Source organism: Carcharhinus amblyrhynchos, chromosome 1, assembly GCF_965287045.1.
Source record: "Carcharhinus amblyrhynchos chromosome 1, sCarAmb.v2.hapA, whole genome shotgun sequence".
Taxonomy (NCBI): Eukaryota; Metazoa; Chordata; class Chondrichthyes; order Carcharhiniformes; family Carcharhinidae; genus Carcharhinus; species Carcharhinus amblyrhynchos.
Window position 1 is genome coordinate 77,886,815 of NC_137324.1, and position 23,065 is coordinate 77,909,879.

A 23,065-nucleotide genomic window follows, 5' to 3' on the forward strand; every position below is an offset into this window, starting at 1 on the left:
AAGCAATGATCAGCTTGACTTTTAACCATCCAATAGAACAAAGGCAGTAAGCGTATGGGAATATCACCACCTACAAGTTCCTCTCCAAGTTGCATATCATCTCGACTTGGAACAATATTGCTGTTCCTTCACAGTCATTGGGTCAAAATCCCTAAACACCACAGGTGAACTTACAACATGTGGACTGCAGCAGTTCAAGAAGACAGCTCACTACTACCTATTCAAGGGCAATTAGGGATAGGCAATAAATACTGAATCTTTTCCATGATGAACAGATCTTAGGAATTAATTGAAAAAAAAATGCTGCCTTGACAGTCATCCACAAAAAGGTAAGTTGTGGAACAGTGTGCACTTCTTGCAGCATCTCCAAAGGCAGTGAATACCCATAGAAAGAGATGAAAGGAGCCATCCCAAGCATGAGTGTGATGATTTGCGCTATTGTTCACCTCCTTGAAAAGTGTGGGCACCTGACTGGCGTATCAATTGTGCCAGAAATAGAGTACACACCCAGATCAATGGCCCATATACAGATCTTTGTTCACGCCAGCTCTTGGCTAGCAGGGATGTGCAGATGGGCAATGAGAAGGTTGATGAAGAAAGGACACATTTAAGTTGACACTCTTCTTAACATGTTCTCATTCTTTGCTCCCCCCCCAACCACAACAACCCTGTTCACCCTCCAAATATCTCATTCAGAACCCAATGTTCTATCTTCTGATCCCATGACTGGATCTGCTGTTGCACAGGTATTGATGCAGCAGTCTTTGTTGGGGCTCCACAGGTTCCAAAACAGGCCATCAAAATAAAGAGAGGGGCATGTAATTGGCAAGAAGTGCTAGCTTATAGAACAATTATGGACAGAAAGAGGCCATTCATCCCATCAAGTCCATGCCAGCTCTCTGTAGACTAATCCAATCAGCCTCATTGCCCTGCAAGTTTATTTCCCTCAAGTGCCCACCCAATTTCCTTTCGAAATCACTAATTGTCTCCACTTCCACCACTGTCTTAGGCAGCGTTTTCCAGGCTAATACCACATGCTGAATAAAAAGCTTTTCTTCGCATTTCCCCTGCATTATCTGCTCGATACTTAAATCTGTATTCCCTAATCCTTGTACCATTTGGCTAATGGGAATAACCTTTGTCATTATATGGGCATCTCACCTCTTTCAGTCAAGGAACAGTGCGTCACCAGTTCAGCTGAAGTTGGGTTGCACCGCATCGCAGTTATAGTAAACAGATGAGAAAAACTTTATAGTTGCACAAGGGGATTCAATTTGGGATTATAACATAACATATTTGTGGTTATTGTATTTATGTTACTTCCAACGACACAAACACATTATTTGAACTGGTCATTCTCCACATCCCAAATACATCCTGAAATCCCACTTAAACAATAGCTTTCAGGTGAATGGAATGATCAAATTGTATGATAAGGGAGAGGTATGAATGTAACAGCTAGATTTGAGACTGTAGGATTGATTGGAACCAGTGCCATATGGTTTCCCACACTAAGAAGAGCTGAAGCATTCCTGTATAAGATTGTAATAGGCATGTCTGCCAGCCAGGTGAGCAGCTAGAACCAACCTGGCTCCTTTTCTGAGGTGTGTACTGTCCTCTTTCTGCGATACAGTGCTGGACTCGATACAGTCATTCTGCTGGCCATTGACGGGCCCCCACTTAAGGTGTCCCCAGGTCTATCCAGGCTATTAAATCACATGCTTAGCAACCAAATAGCTTGCTCAATGATCGCCCTAAAGGTCATGAGGCTCTGTTGCAGATCCACTCTGTATAAGTGATAGGCTTCCTCACAGGAGTCATCAAGTAGGTCCTCAGTCAAAAGCTTTTGGCTCCAAGGAGCCATTCGCTCACACTGTGTGATGTGCAAACATCTGTGGGAGATGTGGCTGCGGCAGAATGAATGGGTCACGGTTACCTCCAGGATAGCTGAACTGGTAACGCACCGTTCCTTGACTGAAAGAGGTGAGATGCCCATATAATGACAAAGGTTATTCCCATTAGCCAAATGGTACAAGGATTAGGAAATACAGATTTAAGTTTCAAGCAGATAATGCAGGGGAAATGTGAAGAAAAGCTTTTTATTCAGCATGTGATAACAGCCTGGAAAACACTGCCTAAGACAGTGGTGGAAGTGGAGACAATTAGTGATTTCAAAAGGAAATTGGGTGGGCACTTGAGGGAAATAAACCAGACAAGTAGTCAGATACAAGTTGAACATTGACGAAACAGAATCTCTTCTGATGACTAAGTATTGCAGGCTACCTGGGATGCCCTGATTGTCAGTACAATCTACTGTTCACCGTACCTGAGAGTACTCAGTCACTGAGCAAATGTGACAGCCCTCTGTCTCTGACTGGTGTTAAAGTGGCAGCTTTGTCAACAAGACATTGGCCACCTGAGACATGAACATGCAACTGATGAAAGCATGGAGATGACACCAGCAGATCCCCAGAGATCTGAGACAATCAACGGCAATGATTGTCCACCTATCTCGCTTGGAAGGAAGTCTTGTTCCAAGTGGCTGCACATAAGAACATAAGAACTAGGAGGAGGAGTAAGCCATCTGGTCCCTCGAGCCTGCTCAGCCATTGAATAAAATCATGGCTGATTTTTTTTGTGGACTCAGCTCCACTTACCCGCCCGCTCACCATAACCACTAATTCCTTTACTGTTCAAAAATTTATCTATCCTTGCCTTAAAAACATTCAATGAGGTAGCCTCAACTGCTTCATTGGGCAGGGAATTCCACAGATTCACAACTCTTTGTGTGAAGAAATTTCTCCTCATTGCAGTCCTAAATCTGCTTCCTCTCATTTTGAGGGTACTTCCCTGCTTCTACCATATCTATTCCTTTCATAATCTTAAATGTTTCAACAAGATCTCCCCTCATTCTTCTGAATTCCAATGAGTATAGCCCCAGACTTCTCAATCTCTCCTCATAAGCCAACCTTCTCAACTCTGGAATCAACCTAGTGAATCTCCTTTGCACCCCCTCCAGTGCCAGTATATCCTTTCTCAAGTAAGGAGACCAAACCTGTACACAGTACTCCAGGTGTGGCCTCACCAGCATCTTATACAGCTGCAACATAATCTCACTATTTTAAACTCCATCCCTCTAGCAATAAAAGGACAAAATTCAATTTGCCTTCTTAATTACCTGCTGCACCTGCAAACCAACTCCTCGAGATTCCTGCAGAAGGATACCCAGGTCCCTCTGCACAGCAGCATGCTGCAATTTTTTGCCATTTAAATAATAGTCCATTTTGCTGATAATTCCACCAAAATGGATGACCTCACATTTACCAACATTGTACTCCATCTGACAGACCTTCGCCCACTCACTTAAATTATCTATATCCCTTCGCAGACTTTCAGCGTCCTCTGCACACTTTGCTCTTCCACCCATCTTAGTGTCATCTGCAAATTTTGACACGCTACACTTGGTCCCCAACTCCAAATCATCTACGTAAATCGTAAACAATTGCGGTGCCAACATTGATCCCTGAGGCTCACCATTAGTCACTGATTGCCAACCAGAAAAACACCCATTTACCCCCATTTTATGCTTTCTGTTAGTTAACCAATCCTCTATCCATATTAATACATTACCTGTAACACCATGCACCTTTATCTTACGTGGCAGCCTTCACGTCAATAATGGTTTGACATGAAAGTCTGAGCTTCCTCAGGCACTGTTGCTCAGACACATCCAAGAAGCTAACACTTTGTCTGATTACCTAGTGCTGTGGACACCAACCCCTTTCAGCTGAAATTATGTGTCCATCACTCTTGTCTTGTGGAATGGCATGTGACTGCAGAGGAGTTAGTTGCTATTTGCTTCTGTGGCTGCTCTTGTTCCTCATCAGAGGTTAATGCTATGGCTGCATAAGCTGTTCCCATGCTGTGATGATGGCTCTCATCAGGGAAATTCAAATCAACGTGAGCAAAGTCCAGGATTCAGAAAACAAGTGCTTTGAATATAAGCCTTTCACATAAGCAGGGCAACAGCTATGCACCTTCAAGACTGTCAGTTTCATTGATCAATGAATCCACACTCTCCTTGTTTTGACACTGGTGAGTTTCACCCAGCTCTGAATACCTACGCTCTAGTTTTTAAAGCTTGAAACATAGTTTAAATCCACAATTGATGGATCATTTAAATAAATTACCCAACATGCCTCCAAACCTGCCATAGAAAAAGCTGGAATTGGATGGGATCATTTTCAGGGATTTAAACCCAGTCCACAATCAAACATACCTCAACCTTTGTGTGTCTACCTTATGCAAACATGTCACAATTCTGCACACCATGAAATCTCCCTGCTTTCCTCTGCGAATAATCCCACACTTTTCCATTTATCTTGTCACTAAAATTCCTCATCTCCTGAACCACTCTGGTAAATCGCCTCTGCAATCTCTCAAGGACCCTCACATCCTTCCTTAAGTTGACGACATAGTTTGCTTGAAGCATTTGAAGACAAGATTTTTCTTTTTGTACCTATATATTACATTGTTGCAATTCTGATGAGAGAACATTTTGAAGGCTGTTGTAAGTTTTTTTACAAAAAGTAAAAGCTTTTGAGGTGGCATGGTGGTTAACACTGCTGCTTCACAGTACCAGGCATGCGGGTTCAGTTCTGGCTTTGCGTGACTGTGTGAAGTTTGCACATTCTCCATGTCCATTTGGATTTCCTCCAGATGCTCTGGTTTCCTCCCATAGTCCAAAAATGTGTGGGTTAGGTGAATTGGCCATGTCAAATTACCCCCTTAATATCCAAAAATGTGTGGGTTAGGTACATTACCCATAGTAAATCTACAGGTTTATAGGCAGGGAGGGGAGTGGGCCTCAATAAGGTGCACATTTGGAGAGTTAGTGCAAACTGGATGGGCCAAATGGCCTCCTCCTGCACTGTAGGGATTCTATGGTTCTAATTGTGTAACTGCAATCACATTGACAGGAACACGAATGAAGCCAACTATAGATTGGGGATTTTAATATAAAGTAACATAATCATGCAAACGTGTTATAAACTATTGTACTATTTAAGCATCTGTCAAATTTTATTGTGCTTCAGTTCCTCCATTTAACTGTAATACTTTGGATACGCATCAACTTGGCTTAGTGGCAACATGTTTACCGACAGAAGGCTTAAACTATACTCCTCAATTTGAGCATGTATCTGTATGGGCATTCGTCCCATTATATTGAAAAAGTGCTATATTATTGGAACGGCAATCTTTTGGACGAAGCATTAAAACAATATCCTACGTACCTTTACCTCATCTTCTAGCCGAAAAGGCACTTCATGTACAAGTATTTTGTGATTGAGGTATTGAATGGATTTTTTTTTAAGAATGTAGGATGACGTTGCCAATAAAAAATAATTATATATTTGTAATTTTAAAATTGATTCCCACTTACTTTCTTAAAAAAATAAGTACCATATCTAGAGTTTGTGTTCATCTCACCTGCCTCCGGAATTTTCTCATCCCACGATCTGATTTTTCCAGCTCATTCTTCAGTTCATCAACTGTAGCTTGAAGATCCAGTATTCTGGAAAAGAAAATTACAAAAAGGTACAAGTAAACTTCAAATGAAGATTATTGTCTCCCTTGAGGTGAACAACAATATACTAGAGGAAGAACAAATTCAATAAAAATCAGTTTATAAAAATCAAGAAAATAGGGCTTCTAGCATAAGGAGGCACAGTCTTAAACTTACTGAGTCATTTTGTGAAATTTCCAAAATCTCTCTCAAAGGGCTGGATAAAACTGTTATTGGGCAAGAGTACAAGCATTATATATCAGAGGCAGACAAACAAGAATTGAGGTAGAGATCAGATTTGACTTCTTTGAATGGGACAGACTCATGAGGCTGAATGGCTGACTTCTGTTCAACACTGTGCCGTGTTAATACCTGGACCAATGAATAAGGGTTACATTGCTTTCTGTACAATCACACCACAAACAATTAAAATCAAACCTAATCAAATATTAGAAAGTGGTTGACTTGTCAAACTTTTAAGTAACATTAGAATATAACATCTGCATGCTTAAGCTGAGATTTTTTTCTATTAAAAATATATAAGGCATTATCAGTACAGAAAATTAGAAACTGGGGCCACACGGGAAAAAAAAAATCAATTTCAAATTTGCTGTGTTAATTCATGACATCAAGGCATTTAATAACTAAAATTTAATGGAGATAAATGATAACAGCACATTCGTTTTATTATCTCTTCCAAAGAACCTCCAATCTACTGCAGTATCAGTCATGGTAATCTGACTGTCAATCTACAGCACAAGATTTGCAATTACATTCTCACCGCTTCTGACAGTTAATCTGAATGTTATCATTTTAGTCTGCCCATATACAGTCTTATCATCTCATCTTTTCCTTTCCAGTGGCCTCTTCTTACGCAGTCTCCTTTCTATCACCTGTTAGGAGTATCAATATTCAGTCATAGCATTCGTGTTGGCCATTACATTTTTTCAGCTGTAATATGCTCCTTGATTGCATGAAGGAAAACATGTTTTTCAGGGTCTACAGAGCTGCCACATTGAGTTGTGAACGATAGCAAACAGTTAAATAACTAATTGGAGGGGGAGTCTCCAAAAATATCCTCATCCTCAGTAATGGGTGAACTCAGAACATCAAAAGACAAGGATGAAGCAGTGGCAAACACCTTCAGCCAGAATAGCCAAGAGAATGATCCTTTTTTGTCTCCTTCCCAGGTGCCCAAAATCACAGTTGTCAGTCTGCCAGTTTGATTTACTTCACATGATATCAAGAAATATCTGAAAGCACAGGATACAATAAAGGCATTCTGCCCAGAAAACATATCAGTTGTAGTAGTGAAGACTTGTGCTCGAGAGCTAACTGTTCCTCCAGCCAAGTTGTTTGAGTACAACTGCATTACTGGCACCTTCATTACTGTGGGAAATAGCCCAGCTATGTCCTGTCCATAAATAGCAACACAAATCCAGTCTGGTCAATTGCCACCTTAGTCTATTCACGATCATCGGCAGTGATGTAAGGCCAGTGAGAGTGCTATCAAGCTGCAGTTATACAGAAATAACCTGCTTATTGATGCTCAGTTTGGGCTACACCTGGCTCACTCAGCTCCTTGGGGCATTGGTGAGGCTACATTTGGAGTATTGTGCACAGTACATAAGAACATAGGAAATAGGGGCAGGAGTAGGCCATCTAGCCCTTCGAGTCTGCCCCACCATTCAATAAGATCACGGCTGATCTGAAGTGGATCAGTTTCAATTTCCCACTTTCTCCTCATGACCCTTAATTCCCCTGTCTATTAGAAACCTATCTACCCGTAACTTGAATATATTTAGCAAAGTAGCCTCCACCACTTCAACGGGCAGAGAATTCCAGAGATTCACCACCCTTTGAGTGAAGAAGTTCCTCCTCAACTCCGATCTAAAGTGCTCCCCCCTTATCTTGATGCTGTGTCCTCTAGTCCTGCTATCCTTTATAAGTGGGAAGAATCTCTCTACCTCTACCCTATCCAAACCCTTCATTATCTTATATATCTCAATAAGATCCCCCCTCATCCTTCTAAACTCCAACGGGTACAGACCCAATCTATTTAGTCTCTCTTCACAGGCCAACCCCCTCATCTCTGGTATCAGCCTAGTGAACCTCCTCTGCACTCCCTCCAAGGCCAATATATCCTTCCGCAAGTGTGGCGACCAAAACTGCACACGGTACTCCAGCTGAGACCTCACCAGTACCCTGTACATTTGCAGCAAGACCTCCTTATTTTCATATTCTATCCCCCTCACTATAAAGGCCAGCATTCCATTTGCCTTCTTGATCACCTGCTGCACCTACAGGGTGGGTTTTTGCGACTCGTGCACAAGGACCCCCAGGTCGCTCTGCACTGTATCATGTTGCAGCTTTTCACCCTGTAGATAATAATCCCTCCTACTATTATTTCTGCCAAAGTGGATAACCTCACACTTGCTTACATTATACTCCAACTGCCAGATCCTTGCCCACTTGCTCAGCGTATCCAGATCTCTCTGCAGACTTTCCACACCCTCCACACAATTTGCTTTACCACTCATCTTCGTGTCATCAGCAAATTTCGTCACCCTACACTCAGCCCCCTCCTCCAGATCATCTATATAAATGGTAAACAGTTGAGGCCCCAGCACCGGTCCCTGCGGCACTCCACTAGTCACCAACCGCCAATCAGAATAGTACCCACTGATACCAACTCTTTGCTTCCTATTAGACAGCCAATCCTCTATCCATGCTAACACGTTACCCTAAACTCCGTGCACCCTAACCTTCTGAAGCAACCTTTTGAGGGGCACCTTATCAAACGCCTTTTGGAAATCTAAAAACACCACATCCACCAGTTCCCCTCTGTCTACTGCACTAGTCACATCCTCATTGAAATCCAATGAATTCGTCAAACACGACTTCCCCTTAACGAATCCGTGCTGCGTCTGCTTGATCAAACCATTCTTTTCTAGGTGCCTCGCTATTTCTTCTTTGTTGACGGATTCTAGCATTTTTCCAACTACAGACGTTAAACTAACCGGCCTATAATTCCCTGCCTTTTGTCTGCTACCTTTTTTAAACAGCGGCGTAACATTAGCCGTTTTCCAATCTTCCAGCACTTCCCCGGAGTCCAGCGAATTTTGATAAATAATTACTAAGGCATCCACTATCACCTCTGCCATTTCTTTCAGAACCCTGGGATGCATTCCATCTGGTCCTGGGGACTTGTCCACCTTCAGTCCCATTAGTCTAACAAGCACTACCTCTCTAGTGATAGTAATCGCATTTAGGCCCTCATCTCCTTTCATCCTTCTATCTTTAATATCTGGCAAACTATTCGTGTCCTCCTCCGTGAAGACTGAGGCAAAAAACTTATTTAAAGCCTCAGCCATTTCCTCATCGCCCACCACAAATCCCCCCTCTCATTCTCCAAGCGTCCAACATTCACTCTAGCCAGCCTCTTCTTCTTTATATATTTGTAAAAACTTTTACTGTCTTTTTTTATATTTAGTGCTAGTTTAGCTTCATACTCTATCTTTCCTTTCTTTATCACCTTCTTAGTCATTCTTTGTTGATTTTTAAATCTTTCCCACTATTTTTAGCCACTCTGAACGCATCAGCTTTTAATTTAATACTCTCCTTTATTTCCTTCAATGTATGGGTTTCATTACTTAAAGAATTATATAAATGTGTTAGAAACCGATCAGAGATTTATTAGACTAATAACAGGAATGAGCTGGGTGTCTTATGAGGAATGGTTAGAGAAGTTTAGTTTGTATCAGTTGGACTTTAAAGGGGTAAGAGGCGACAGGATTGCCGCTTTTAGGATCCTGGGGGATATTGACAGGGCGGATGCAGTGAACATGTTTTCCCTTACTGAAGGATCGAGAACTAGGGGTCACTTTGTAAAAAAAAAGGGGTGCTCCTCAATTAGGACGAAATAAGGAGAAGCTTTTTCTCTCAGAGGGTCGAAAGTCTCTGGACCTTACTTCCTCAAAAGACAATGGGAGCCGAATATTTTAAGGCAGGACTAGATAGACTCATGGTTTACAGGGGGTGAAGAAAGATTATCGGAGGTAGGCAGGAATATGAGGTTGAAGTTACAGCTATGATAATATTGAATGGTGGAGAAAGCTCGAGGGACCAAGTGGCCTACTCTTGCTCTTAATTCATCTGTTCATGTCCATCTGATATATCTACTTGAAACTATCTGTTGGGTTGAAGTCTGCATCTTGTTTTGGTAGGTGTCTTTATTCAGCTCACTGTTGGCAGGGGGGTAAAGAATTCAAATGATGAATTGTGATACATTCCATTGGCTGGTCAATAAAGCTTAGTTATTTATTGTTGTCACAAATAGGCTTACATTAACACTGCAATTAAATTATTGTGAAGACTCCCCAGATGCCTATCCAGATACACTGAGGGAGAATTTAGCATAGCCAATGCATCTGACCAGCACATCTTTTGGGCCGTGGGATGAAAATGGAGCACCCAGAGGAAACTGACACCGACACCAGGAGGACATGCAAACTCCACAGACAGTGATCCAAGCCGGAAATCAAACCTGGGTCCCTGGCTCTGTGAGGCAGCAGGGCTAACTACTACGCCGCCTGATGGAGATTGAGTCATGCTTTTGTTAAACTACATAATGGTTAAAAAAGCATTGCAGATCAGAGGAGCTGCAACATCAACCTAGTGTTGTGGCTGAATGCTGAACATAGCCATGGAGTCATGGAGCCTGATTTTAATCAAGTCCATACAACCATAATGGGAGAATTAGGCCTTTCATGTTAACTGCCATTCTATTCACCCTGCTCCCTTTGCCAGCCTTATATTCCCCTTCAGTTCTCTTTTCAACTTATTGCTATTGACCTAATTCTTGCTTGAAGAATTCAGTTAACATGCACTATACACCCTCTTTTCCTGTTCCATCATATTTCCAACTCCCTTGTTGTCTAAGGAGCTCTGGCTTTAATCCTCTACCATTTCCCCTGTTGAATATACCTGGCTTGCTCTTGAAGCACCTCTTTCTTTATGATCACCCATTATTCTTTTAGTTTTTCCTATCTGTCTTTGGCTCCATTTTATCCTAGCTAGATCGCTTGTCCTCTGATGCTAACCCTCTTTCCATTTAGAAATTTGATTTTAGATTGCTTCTTGCTCTTCTTACTAATAGGTTAAACCTTATGGTCACTTTTATCCAAGTTTCCACCACAGGCACTTGATTCCCCAGTTCCGATTCAGCAATGCTTCCTTTCCAGTTGGATAGAAAATATGTTGATAATAAAAAAAATCAACCTGTGCACATTTCAGAAATTTCTCCTCTTCTTAGTATTTACTCTAGCATGATCCCAATCAATATTAGGTAATTCAAATGTCACCATGTCACCATTCTATAGTTATTGGATATCTCTGTGTTTCCCTGCAGATATGCTCATCCATCTTTCTCTCACTATTTGGGGGTTTTTAGTATACCCCTGCTGAGCTTGTTGACATTGAAATTGAGAAAATCTATCAGCAGGAACACTCCAAAACTTGAATAATGTTATTTATTAATTACTTATCTTTCTGAAAGAATCCATTAATTTTTATTACTTTCACCAACTTGCAGTTCTTATTCTCCATTCACATCCATCTAAGTTTCACATGCTCCTGTGGATCATTTGTCAGCAAGGCATTTCTGGAGACTCCACTCTGCTTGACTGCTCTGTTGAATTGAGCCAACGAAAGCTCAGAACGCCTCATTTTGCACTCGGATGTGGGATACTATCCACTTTACCCTTATTATGGCTTTGATTCAAAACAATAACCTTGGACAATCACAGGCAAAAACTGCCAATCTAATGTCCTAATTCACTGCTTTAATAATAAATTATTTTACTTATTACTAGGTTGTAAATGAATTCAATTGATTTATTCAATTATGAATGAAAAATACCTATTATCAGCCACACTCAAGAGGTCCATAAAATAAGGATCTTCAGTGTGAATTTGTGGTGCGGATGCAATTCCAGATGGAGGAATTGGTTGATCAATTTGCATTCGTTGCCGGCGAAATGGGATGGTGCGCTTTCTACCGCCTGCAAACGAAAAAAGATCATTTACTTTAAAAACAAATCTCAAACATTAAGATTTATTGCAATATCCAGGTCTCTTCACTTTGTACTGTACATACGTTCCATGCTTGACACTGCACCAAGACTGGTTTGCCAGATCCAGTTCCTGTAATTTAAGGTGCGGCTTTGAAATAACCTTGTGGTTTAATTAAACTACTCCTCTGATTACTCTTCACATCTCTATAGTTTGACAACATTTCGACCCCAATCTCAGTAAACTTCCTCCATGCAGGAGTACACAAAATTCTTGGTAACTGGGTTACATGGGTCTATTTGTTCTATGATGTCATTATGTGACCTAACTTTCTGTGATGCAATATTATTTGCTGAGCATTAACTTGACTTTAGTGTTGTTGTGATGGCTTAGCTGCAAGGTCACATTTTGTTAAGTGTTTCTAATCCACATATTTGTATTACAGTCTTCCACATTGTAATTAACCATGCCTTACAGTAGCACTTACAGTTCATTAGCACTACAATTATCAAGAATGGATCCCATCAAATCAGAATCAAAGCTCTGTAGTGACAAAAGTAGTAAACAAAAAATGGTCACATACCAATAATTCAGTGGCTCCTAATCGAAGACTTATCTAGTAATCTACCGCTCGGAAATCGTGCACACAATCGTGCGTAGGTGTAGGCATAACTATTATCAGCATGGATACCAGAGAGCAAGGAGAAGCTCAATGAATAGGCAGAGTCTTCAACCAGATAACAGAGTCTGGAACTGGCAATAGGTAGCCATGGAAATGTCAGGCAGAAGCCACTAGAACTTATTGTCCCCATGCTGTCAGAAAATATCTGTAATTGGTCAAGGAATATGACATTTACTAATGATGACTGACCTGTAATAATGATGATTGGCTCAGAGAGAGGGTAAAATGTCTTTTGGAAAATGTATAATTATGCCACCATGATGTAACTTCAGAGAAATGCTGGACCGTTCAACTCCTTCTCTCCCAGCATGCATTGGTAAATAAAGAACATTTTTCACCAGGATACTGTGGTCGCGCGTCTTTATATTGGCCATAGTTAAGCTCAATACTACTGAAAAAAACCCACACATTTCTGAATTTCCTACTGGATCACATGCTGATTATCTTATATTAATAGCTCTAGTTATGTTCTTCGCCACAAGAGGAACCATTTTCTCTGTATCCATACTCTCAAAACCATTCATAATTTTAAAGACCTCCATTAGGTGACCCATGAATTTTCTTTCTTCAAAATAAACAAAAAGAGTCCAAGCCTGTCGATCCTTTCCTGTATGTATACCCATGCATTTCTGCTTTAATTCTTGTAAATCATTCTCTGGGCCATCTTCAGTGACCTCTGTATTGTTTTTATCATACGGTGACCAGGACTGCACGCAGCATCCTATCCACGGTCAAACGAAGATTCATATTAAGCTGAGCATAACCCCGCCTACTTTTCAATTCTATTCCTCCAGAAATAAAACTTATTGTGCCATTGTTTTTTATGGCCTTGCTGACCTTTTGTGGTGAATGCATTTGTACTTTGAGATTTGTTCTCCACCTGCACCTTTCAAATAATAGCTGAGCTCTCTATCATTCTTATCAGCTCACAGTTATGTGTTGATCTTCATTTGCCAATTATTTGTCCATTCCTCACGTTATTACGTTTATTATGTATTTTGCAGCAGTCCTCCTCTAGATTGATATTTCCCCTCATTTGTTTTCACTCTCAAATTTAGAAATAGTGGGCGGGATTTTATGGCCTCACTTGACCTGAGACTGGAAAATTCCGCCTGAGGACAATGGACCTTCTCACCGTCTACCCCTCATCTGCTCCGATTCCCATGCTGGATGAGACAATAGAATTCCGGCATGTGTTTTTGATTTTAAAGTCCAAATTGTTAACTTAAATTGTGAAAAGCAGTGGTCCCAGCATTGATCACTGCGGAGCATCATTTCCCACTTTCTGCCATTCTGAATAACTATCCTTATTTTACCCACTGTTTTCTGTCTTCAAGCCAACTAGTAATTAATCCACATTCTCTGACTGTACTTGTATGTCTGTTATGGAGCACGTTATTAAAAGGTCTTTTGAGAATCTAGCTAAGTTACTATTGCTATTGTCTACTCTCTTTATTGCCTCCTCAAAGAATTCAAAAAGACTGATAAAGTGTTACTATCCTTGTTGAGACCAATAACATTTTAGGTCATGACAGTCCTGATGGTGTAGCTTCCCAGAGTTCCTTGTTAACCAGGAAACCTAGTTTATGACAACTGATACAAACTCTTTAGCATGCCTGAGTTAAAACTGTTCATACAGTTTAAAGGATCCAATCCCTTTCAGCTTGCTTACACATTGTTTCACCAAGAGCATTGTGAATTAAGTTTTCTTCCTGCTGCCAAACAGAAAACCGAACAATTTGTAGAGAGTTTTGCTTGCTTCTTTCACTCAAATTCTGTATTCTGAACAGTCTTTGTTTCCCCCACAACTCAGTTTGCTGTAGGACATAGGCTGTAATTGGATCTCCCAATTAGTTGTCTATTTTCCTTAGCCTTTTAACTTTCACCCCATAGAAGCCTCAGGTCGAACAAGCATTTCTTCGAACTAAAATGCTTGCCAGAAAGTCCACCCGCTTCAGTTCTCTAGAGTTTCACTTTCAAACTAAAGGTACGTATCATAAGAAAAAAGGTTTCTCCCCAGAGTAAGGGCCATCACAAAAACTAGATTATAACTCAGTGTTTCTAGTCATAATTTTAATTTAATACGTTAATGTGGTACATTGTTCATCAGTGCCCAGCAGCACAATAATGGCAACCAAATCATTATATTCACATTTTTTTTGAAGGAAGTAAATAAAAATCATAAAGAAAATAGTATTCTTACCTGGAGTTTGTACAACTGCTTGCAGGTTTTTCTCTTGTAACTGCTGGATCTTGTCAGTCTTTGCTTTACTTTCCTTCTCTAGACATCGCACTTTATGCACATACTGGTTATTTAAGAACTTTAGGTCAGCTGTGTCATGCTCCAACTTTCTAATGGTGCGTTTTAAATCTTCATGTAAAAGGAATTTAGAAAAAATAAATAAAATCACATATCTTAATACAGCAGCCAGTCAAATTCGTCACAATAAAAGTATGAAGATCAGTGGAGAAATTACCTGACAATTTAATGTGATTAATCATAGATCTTGCCAGCAGCACTTTTTTTGGATCACTTTGAGAAGGAAATGAGTAGAGGCACATGACGGGGACAGGTACCTGACATCACACACATGGCTAGGGTGACAACCTATGTACCACTCCAGCCAGTTGATTAAAACAAGACTGATGAAGACATTGTCCTGCAACTAGCCAGAGTCATTCCCAGCAGAGGCATGTCATAGTCCCAACCTGAAACTTGGACTGTGCCTCTGTGGAAGCTTCAGGAACTGTCCTTTACGTATTTAGCATTGACTCTGATGAACTGTTATAATGGAGTCAAATGGCATTTGTTTATTCAACACAGAATATCGAGCTCAGGGACGGAAAGAAATCTCCTGAGTGTGAACATATCCAGAGAACACCCCTCTATAGAATTCATGTCTGCCTTTATTTGAAGCTGAGTCAAAATACCAAGTCAACAGACTCTTGGATTTTATGTCTCCAGCTTTGGAATTTAACAAAGTAAAGCCAACGAAACTAGTTACTCACAATTTAAATGTGCCACCATCCATCTCTAGAGTAGCTATGGCTTTGGACTTCCTAAATAATCTGCTTCAACAATGCCAGCATTGGTCATGTGATCAAAGAGATGCAAACTTAGAAAAGGCAGTGCCAGCTTTGTCTTTAAGAACCATCAGTCATCAGGAAATCTGAATTAGGTCCTGAAACCTCATAACCGACTGCAAACCTTTACTTTGCAAGGCCCTCACTTGCATGTGAGTGTGCATGCAGAGTGGATTGTGTTAATTTGCAGTAAGTGTGAGAGAACAAATAATTTTTTAAAAGACTAACAAAAGCTTGCTGCTGATTTATTTAATTCTAATGGTCCGTTTTAAATCTTCATGTAAAAGGAATTAAAAAAAGAAAAATAAATAAAATCACAGATCTTAGTACAGCAACCAATCAAATTCGTCACAATAAAAGTATGAAGATCAGTGGAGAAATTACCTGACAATTTGCAGTGATTAACCATAGATCTTGCCAGCAGCACTTTTCTTGGGTCACTTTGAGAAGGAAATGAGTAGAGGCACGTGATGGGGACAGGTACCTGACATCACACACATGGCTAGGGTGACAACCTACATACTACTCTAGCCTGTCGATTACAACAAGACTGATGAAAGCCTTGTACTGCAACTAGCCAGAGTCATTCCCAGTAGAGGCATGTCATAGTCATGACTTGAAACAATGACTGTATCTCTGTGGAAGCTTCAGGAACTGTCCTTTATGTATTTAGAATTGATCCTGATGAACTGTTATAATGGAGTCAAATGACATTTGTTACCAAGGGTAAGAAGAGGCACATTTCTTTCCATACAAAACATACGGATTACAGGCAGTAGGAGAGCACATACATTTTGTTGCTGACACCAGGAAGCAGCAGAGGATTTCACATGGAAACATGCTCTTTGAAGGAGCATAGCATGGAAGAGCTGCCCTATTTACAAACATAGCTGAGGTCTTAAACAATTAGTTTGTAAGGGTAGATAATGGAAATTATACCAAACTGACAGAAATGAGAGAAAATGCAGTGCACGAAGGTTGGACGGTTGCTTCCGTAATCTGGTAAAATTACCTAGGAATAGGAATAGATCGTATTACCCCTCAAGTCTTTACCATTCGATAAAATCCTGGCTGATCTGTGTCCTAACTCCATCCATCCCCCTCTGCCCCATAATCCCTCAACACCTTTGGTTAGCAAAAAAGACAATCTCAGTTTTAAAATTAATTGATTTAGCATTAATTGCTATTTGCAGAAGGGAGTTCCAAACTCCCACAATCTTTTGTACAGTATTTCCTAAATTTTCATTCTTGGAAAGTCTGGCTCCAATTTTTAAGACTATTCACCCAATTCCAGAGTCTCCAAGCAACAGCAATAGTGTTCCTCTATTGACCCTTAATATCTTCAAAACATCAAACAAATCACCCTGAATCATTTCATTTTCAGGGGATACAATCCGAGTTTGCGTAATCTCTACTAGTAATTTAATCCTTGGAGCCCACATATCAGCACATTGCAAAAAAGAGTTGGATAAAATTAAAACAGCAAAAGATCCAGACTGATGGATCTTCCCCCAGTTTTAATATTTTTAATGTTGGTAATGTTATTTTCCATCTGCAAACTGTGACTAGAACACTACCCGATGGCACTCAAAATGCACAGCACAATAATGTTTGCATGCAAACATTTGCATTAGTTTGATGTGACTACTTTGTTTAAATCATATTTATGATTTAAATATCCAAGGTACTCAACCATCCTATCCTTTGTAATTTTAATGTTCGAGAAAGTGGGGAGAAAAGGAAATTTTAAACTTATCTCGATGTATAAATAATAGATGGTTTGAAAAATCAATGATAGAGAATGATTAATGTCTAGGTCAAGAAAAAGTCCCCTAATAAAGAATTAGCTGTCCCATCTCTATTTACTACAGCAGAAGTTAAAGACTTGATCAATGCTCTTATAGTACAAACAAAGTGTTAGAACAGAGTAAAAGGCAAAAAAGATGACAAGCAAGGTAAACATCGAAAAACCTTAAAAACATGCAAATATATATGTTGTACAGAGGCAGAATCGATAGCTGCATTATGATATTACAATTGAACCTGTTTCCATCTGCCCCAAGGTCAGAGCATTCTCATGGTGATCAGCAGCCATGCAGGGTTGAAGATAGTCATTTATGTCTTGTGATTGGGAACCAAGTTGTACTATTCGTATGCCATCTTATCATCTAATATAATATTGTAGAACCATTATGACACCATGTATTAGAACCATTATTAGAACCATTATAAACACCACTCTGAAATGAATCATGAGCAGAATTATTGTTGCTGGGCAAACATGCTTGTTACAACAATAACCATGGAGAAATCCACTAATATACCTAAGCTGTGATAAGTATACATTTTAGGCAACAACTGTAGAACTGGGATCTATGGCTCAAGCCCATCAGCTCACTAATTTGACATCAGCAAGTTTCTCGGTGAAACTTCCACAGTACTAGACAGTATTACAGAGAAGCACACACTCTCATTATCTCAGCCTTCTAGCTAGGTAGACAATAGAGATGGTACAATTTTCATTCATATAGCATTTCAATGCAGCAACATTTTGTAAAATATTTCACAGGTAGAGGTCATAATCAAAGCAGGACTAATGAGGCACAATATTCAAACAGAGATGTAAAAGAGACCTTTAAAGGTGTAGGAAAAAATAGGCAGCTTCAGAGAAAAAGACACTACGCTTCTTTGCCTTTGTAGCCTCCAGGTTAAGAAACTCCAATTTTCTCTTGGCCAGCCTCCGATCCTCCAAAAACCAACTCATCCAAACCTGTAACATAGCCTGACACCAATTCCCATTAAAACCGATCACCCAACTTCTCTTCCTGGTCCCCATTTTAGCTGATATTGTTAACTCTTCTCACTCTTCAGCTAGTGTCCCAATCTCATCTTCAAATGTGCCATCATAACACATCTCCTAAAAAAAAACCCTTAATTTCCCCCTTCTTTGCTAACTATTCCTACACCTCCAACCTCCCTTTGCTCCCTGAAGTCCTTAAATGTGTCATTACCTGCCAAATCCATGCACCTTTCCCCGAATTCTAGATATGAATCTTTTGATCAGGTTTCCATCCCTTCCACAGTACCAAGATGACTTTTACCAAAGGGCTGCGATAAAAGTAAACCATTCCTCCTCATTCTCTTGACCTGTCTGCTGCCTATGTCATGTGGACCATGCCATCTGCCTCCAACATTGGCTGGCACTGCACATGACTGGCTCCATTTTTAACTATCTAAATTTAGCCAGAAAAATAGCTGCAAAAGTTAATCTTTTCATGTTGAACCACTAGATTTTTGTGTTCCCTCTAGATCTTGACCCTCTCTTGTGTCTCATTTACAACATCATCTGAAATCATGGTATCCATTTTCACATGTATGCTGACAACATCCAGGTTTACCGCACCACTACCTTTTATGGCTCTTTCACTGTCTCAAAATTATCAGATGTACATGTAACATCTAGTGCTAAATGAGCAGAAATTTTCCCCAATTAAATACTGAGAAAACTGAAGCCATTATTTTAATTCCCTGGTACAGACACTGTTTCCTAATTATTGATTCCAACTTTCTTCCTGGTAGTTGCCTGTAATTAACCCAATCTAACCGTAACTTTGCTCTCATACTTGACCCCAATGTAAACTTCCAAGCACATAACCAAACCATCACAAAGTCTACCTATATCCATTTCTGCAGCATCAATTGGCTCTGCCCTGCCATAGCTCATCTATTCCTCATCCAGGCGTTGGCTACCTCTAGACTTAACTATTCCAAAGCAGTTCTGGCTGATCTCCCACATTCTACCATTCTTCGCTTCCACATCCTCAGCCATAGCAAGTCCAGCTCACCCAACATCCTTGCCCATTAGAGAGTTCTGCAGAACACATCTGCAAAATGAGGTGAGGATTGCTATTTACATTAGTTACATTAATGTTCTATAAATAAGTTAAATGTCCTTAATACTCACTTCTTTGATCAAGCTTTTGGTAATCCCAATTAATGCCTCATTCTTTGATTAAGTGTCCACTTTTGTCTGACTAGCCTTTTTTGAGGTATCTTTGAACAATCTGCTATGTTAAGGGGGCTTTTTAAATACAAGCTGCTATTACAGAATAGTTTAAGATTTGTGCATACAAAATAATTCCCATTCATCTACAAAAAAGCAGCAATATTGCTACATCAGTGCTTTAAGAATTTGCTCATTCATACCTTTGATATGTTCATCTGACTCTTCCTTGAGTTTCAGTAATTCCTGGTGGAGCTTGTTGTTCTCTTGGACAAGACGTGCATTCTCAGCTCTGTATGGTTCAAGTACAGAGTCCAAGTTCTTGCTTTCTTTTTCCGTTTTCCCAGATGATAGCTTGGCATTGCGAAGGCTTTCTGTTGTGTGTACCAAATCACTGCAACATGTTAGCTATTGTTTAGAATGCTACACAGTGATGGAGATATCTTTTAAATTACAAACAACAGTAGCTTCTTTAAAACTTACAAAAGTGCAGGAGCCTTTTTATTGCATTATTTTTCATTTTCATCAAGGCACAATCATTGATTTGATTTCATTTCTACTCATATATTTTAAAAAATCCTCTTATTAGACAGTTCCTCGAGAATGACTTGCCCCCACACCCAAAGTGAGTTCTCAGGTGACAGAGGAGTTCAATGCACAATCTACAGTCTCTATCACAGGTGGGGCAGAGAGTGGGTGGGAGGAGTGGGTGGATAGGGTACCCAGGTTGCCTCCCGGGTTTTGATGTTGACATTTAGCTTCAGCTTGATCTTGGTGATGAAACATCCATGGATAAAAGAAAACTTAGTAAAAAAGGAAATCAAATGCTCACATATTGGAAATGTTGAATAGTGACAGTAACATAAGTCGTCCAAATTGTGGGTTTCGGCCTCCAATTTGAATACAGCAACAAGCGATAGGGGTCACAATCCTTTTCTTGCCTGACTTATGTTTCCATTTTGGGGCTTTTTTTTTGCTTTTTCTCAAGCCCATTTAAAAATGTTACCTGAAAAGCCAGAGCCGCACACCACATAGGCTCAGGTCAGAGCTTCCCACAGGCTGTTGTGTGTTTGGGTAGCGTGGGGCGGTGTAGGAGAAGAGTTAGAGGATGGGGACTGTGTGGCCTGACGAAGCTTACAATTATTAAACCTGGTTTATTTTGAAGTCCAGTCTTGCTCTTCCTAATTTAAAAATAATTAAGGGAGTTCACAACTTCTGCAAATTTACAATGAAAAGTAAGGGAGGTCCTCTGAACTTCTAAAGCTGGGCTTCTCAAATTAATCACAAGCCTCTCAAGGAAAACATTGCTAAAGGCATTTCAAAAGTACAAAAATGATATCATCAACGTTGTTTGTAAACTTTACATTTTATTGTGAGTTTTATTGCCATAGCTTGGTGGAGAAACAAAGAATTAAAAAATATATTTTGAATGATTGTTTGAGCTTTTCCTTTGAGGTTTTTAGCAGCTCTTGCTGATTGTCAATTCTTAACTGGTTGTGCACGTTCCCAGTGGTTTTCAGTTGAAATTTGCTATGTTTGATATTTTGTCAATTGTTTCAGTCTGTTCTACATAAATTTGAAATTTCAGCCTCTCAAGCATAAGCATGGGACAAAATTTACAGATAGGAAATGTGACATTCAAATGTGCTGGAAAAAATGGGTATCTATTTGGAATAGTAGTAAAATTACTGCACAACTGGTAATTTTACTAGTAACAATACAATGCTATAGAATACTTTTTAAAGGAAGGAAATTACAGTGTTTTGAAATGTGACATATGTGGTGGTGTTTTCCTACACAGGATGATCCTCTCAATTGGTCTGAAAAAAATACAGCAGAGCAAATGACATATGAATGTCCTTCAAAATACCTGAAAAGCTTTTCCACCAAAGGGAGCGTCTCGATCCCAAGGGGCTGCCTGTAGCCAAGTTGATCTAAACGCTTTCGCAGGTTTATAAACTTCCTCTCCGAAATGGTGGTCATTTTAAGAAATGTTTTGTCTCAAATGTAGGTAAAATCCTAGACATTAAACAAGAAGTATAATGCAAAAGTGACCAAAACAGATGCACACACAACATTAAAGGAATATGAATCTCAAGAAAGCATTCCACCTTTCTACTAAGCTTTCCATATGCCATCTAATGGTCATTACAAGAACTAAGAATCTGCAATAAGGACATGACCAACAAAGACCTCAGAACAAACAGAAAAGTCTATAACACAATGGAAGATAATCACTACAGAACTCAAGAATGGAATGTTCTATAGAAAGCTAAATCTATTTATTCATCTCTCAAAGAGGTGGAAACACATGATAAATTTGAAGGCGGTTGGTTGATGAATGCTCTGTAAAGAGGGGCTTACCACTAGAAATAGGAATGTTAATGGGTGCTGTGAAGGTCACCAACATTAGGATGTTATCAGAAATGAGAGATTACAGTTAAAGACAGCTGGGAAGTTCAAGATTTTCTTGCTAGGCCAGAGAAGATTTGAGAATGAAATGTTAAAACCAGAAGAGTTACGATATTGTAGATAGCGATTAATTGTTTCCACTGATGGACTAGAATTTTTAAAACATTTGTTTAAAGTTTATTTATTCGTGTCACCTGTAGGCTGACTGCAATGAGGTGACTATAAAAATCCCTGAGTCGCCACACTCCAACGCCTGTTCAGGTACACTGAGGAAGGATTTAGCATGGCCAATGTACCTAACCAGCACGTCTTTCAGACTGTGGGAGGAAACCAGAGCACCTGGAGGAAACCCAGACAGATATGGGGAGAATGTGCAGATTCCATATAGACAGTGGCCCAGGCTGGGAATTGAATCCAGGTCCCTGGCACCAAGAGACAGCAGTGCTAACCACTGTGCGACCTGATATTCATAGGGTGTGGACATCGCTGGCCACATCAGCAGTGGTTGACCATTCCCAATTGCCCTTGAGAAGGTGGTGGTGAACTGCCTTCTTGAATCAGTTTGTGTTGTAGGAATAGTGCTGATAGGAAGAGTTTCTAGAAGTTTGATCCAGCAATAGTGAAGGAATGGTAATATAGTTCTCTCTTGTTGGAGATGGTCAATGCCTGTAGTACTTGCAGCATGTTGCACAGTGGTTAGCACTGCTGCCTCACAGTGCCAGGGACCCAGGTTCGATTCCCAGTTTGGGTCACTGTCCGTGTGGAGGTTACATGTTCTCCCTGTGTCTGCATGGGTTTCCTCCAGGTGCTCAGGCTTCAAACCACACTCCAAAGATATTTGGGTTAAGTGAATTGGCCATGCTAAATTTTCCCTCAGTGTACCCGAACAGGCGACTAGGAGATTTTCAAGTGGATAAAAGAGCTGAATTCCAGGGGTGAGGGTGATCGACCTCAACGTCCAGGCCACATTAGACCACACAAAACTGAAGTGAATGGGAGACTCTTTGTAATCATGAGGACAGGGTACTCATAGATCAAAACTTGTTATGTCTGCAAATCTATTAACAGACTTCTCATATCTGGGACTATCCGGGTCCATTTCAAAAGGGGACCATTAAGAGGAGCAAGGGGTATTATTTGCATCTTGATAAGATTACTCTCTAGCACAGTCAGAGGGTCTGCCTATACAATGGTTACCTACCACAGAACCCAATACAGATGGTAACTATTAAAGCTAATGACTGGG

The 23,065-nt window shown here is 40.1% G+C and overlaps 1 protein-coding gene across 2 annotated transcripts in view; it reads right to left on the reverse strand.

Moving 5' to 3' along the window:
• cep135 (centrosomal protein 135) overlaps positions 1-23,065 on the reverse strand; it is a 106,233-nt gene that overhangs the window by 73,399 nt on the left and 9,769 nt on the right. For both annotated transcript variants that reach the window (XM_080187327.1, XM_080187319.1), the window contains exons 2-6: positions 21,278-21,426; positions 19,611-19,801; positions 14,524-14,691; positions 11,487-11,628; positions 5,491-5,575 (exon numbers count right to left, since the gene is read on the reverse strand). In XM_080187327.1, coding sequence (XP_080043453.1) covers positions 5,491-5,575; positions 11,487-11,628; positions 14,524-14,691; positions 19,611-19,801; positions 21,278-21,390 — 699 coding nt within the window. In that variant the 5' untranslated portion in view covers positions 21,391-21,426. The remainder of the gene's footprint in view (positions 1-5,490; positions 5,576-11,486; positions 11,629-14,523; positions 14,692-19,610; positions 19,802-21,277; positions 21,427-23,065) is intronic.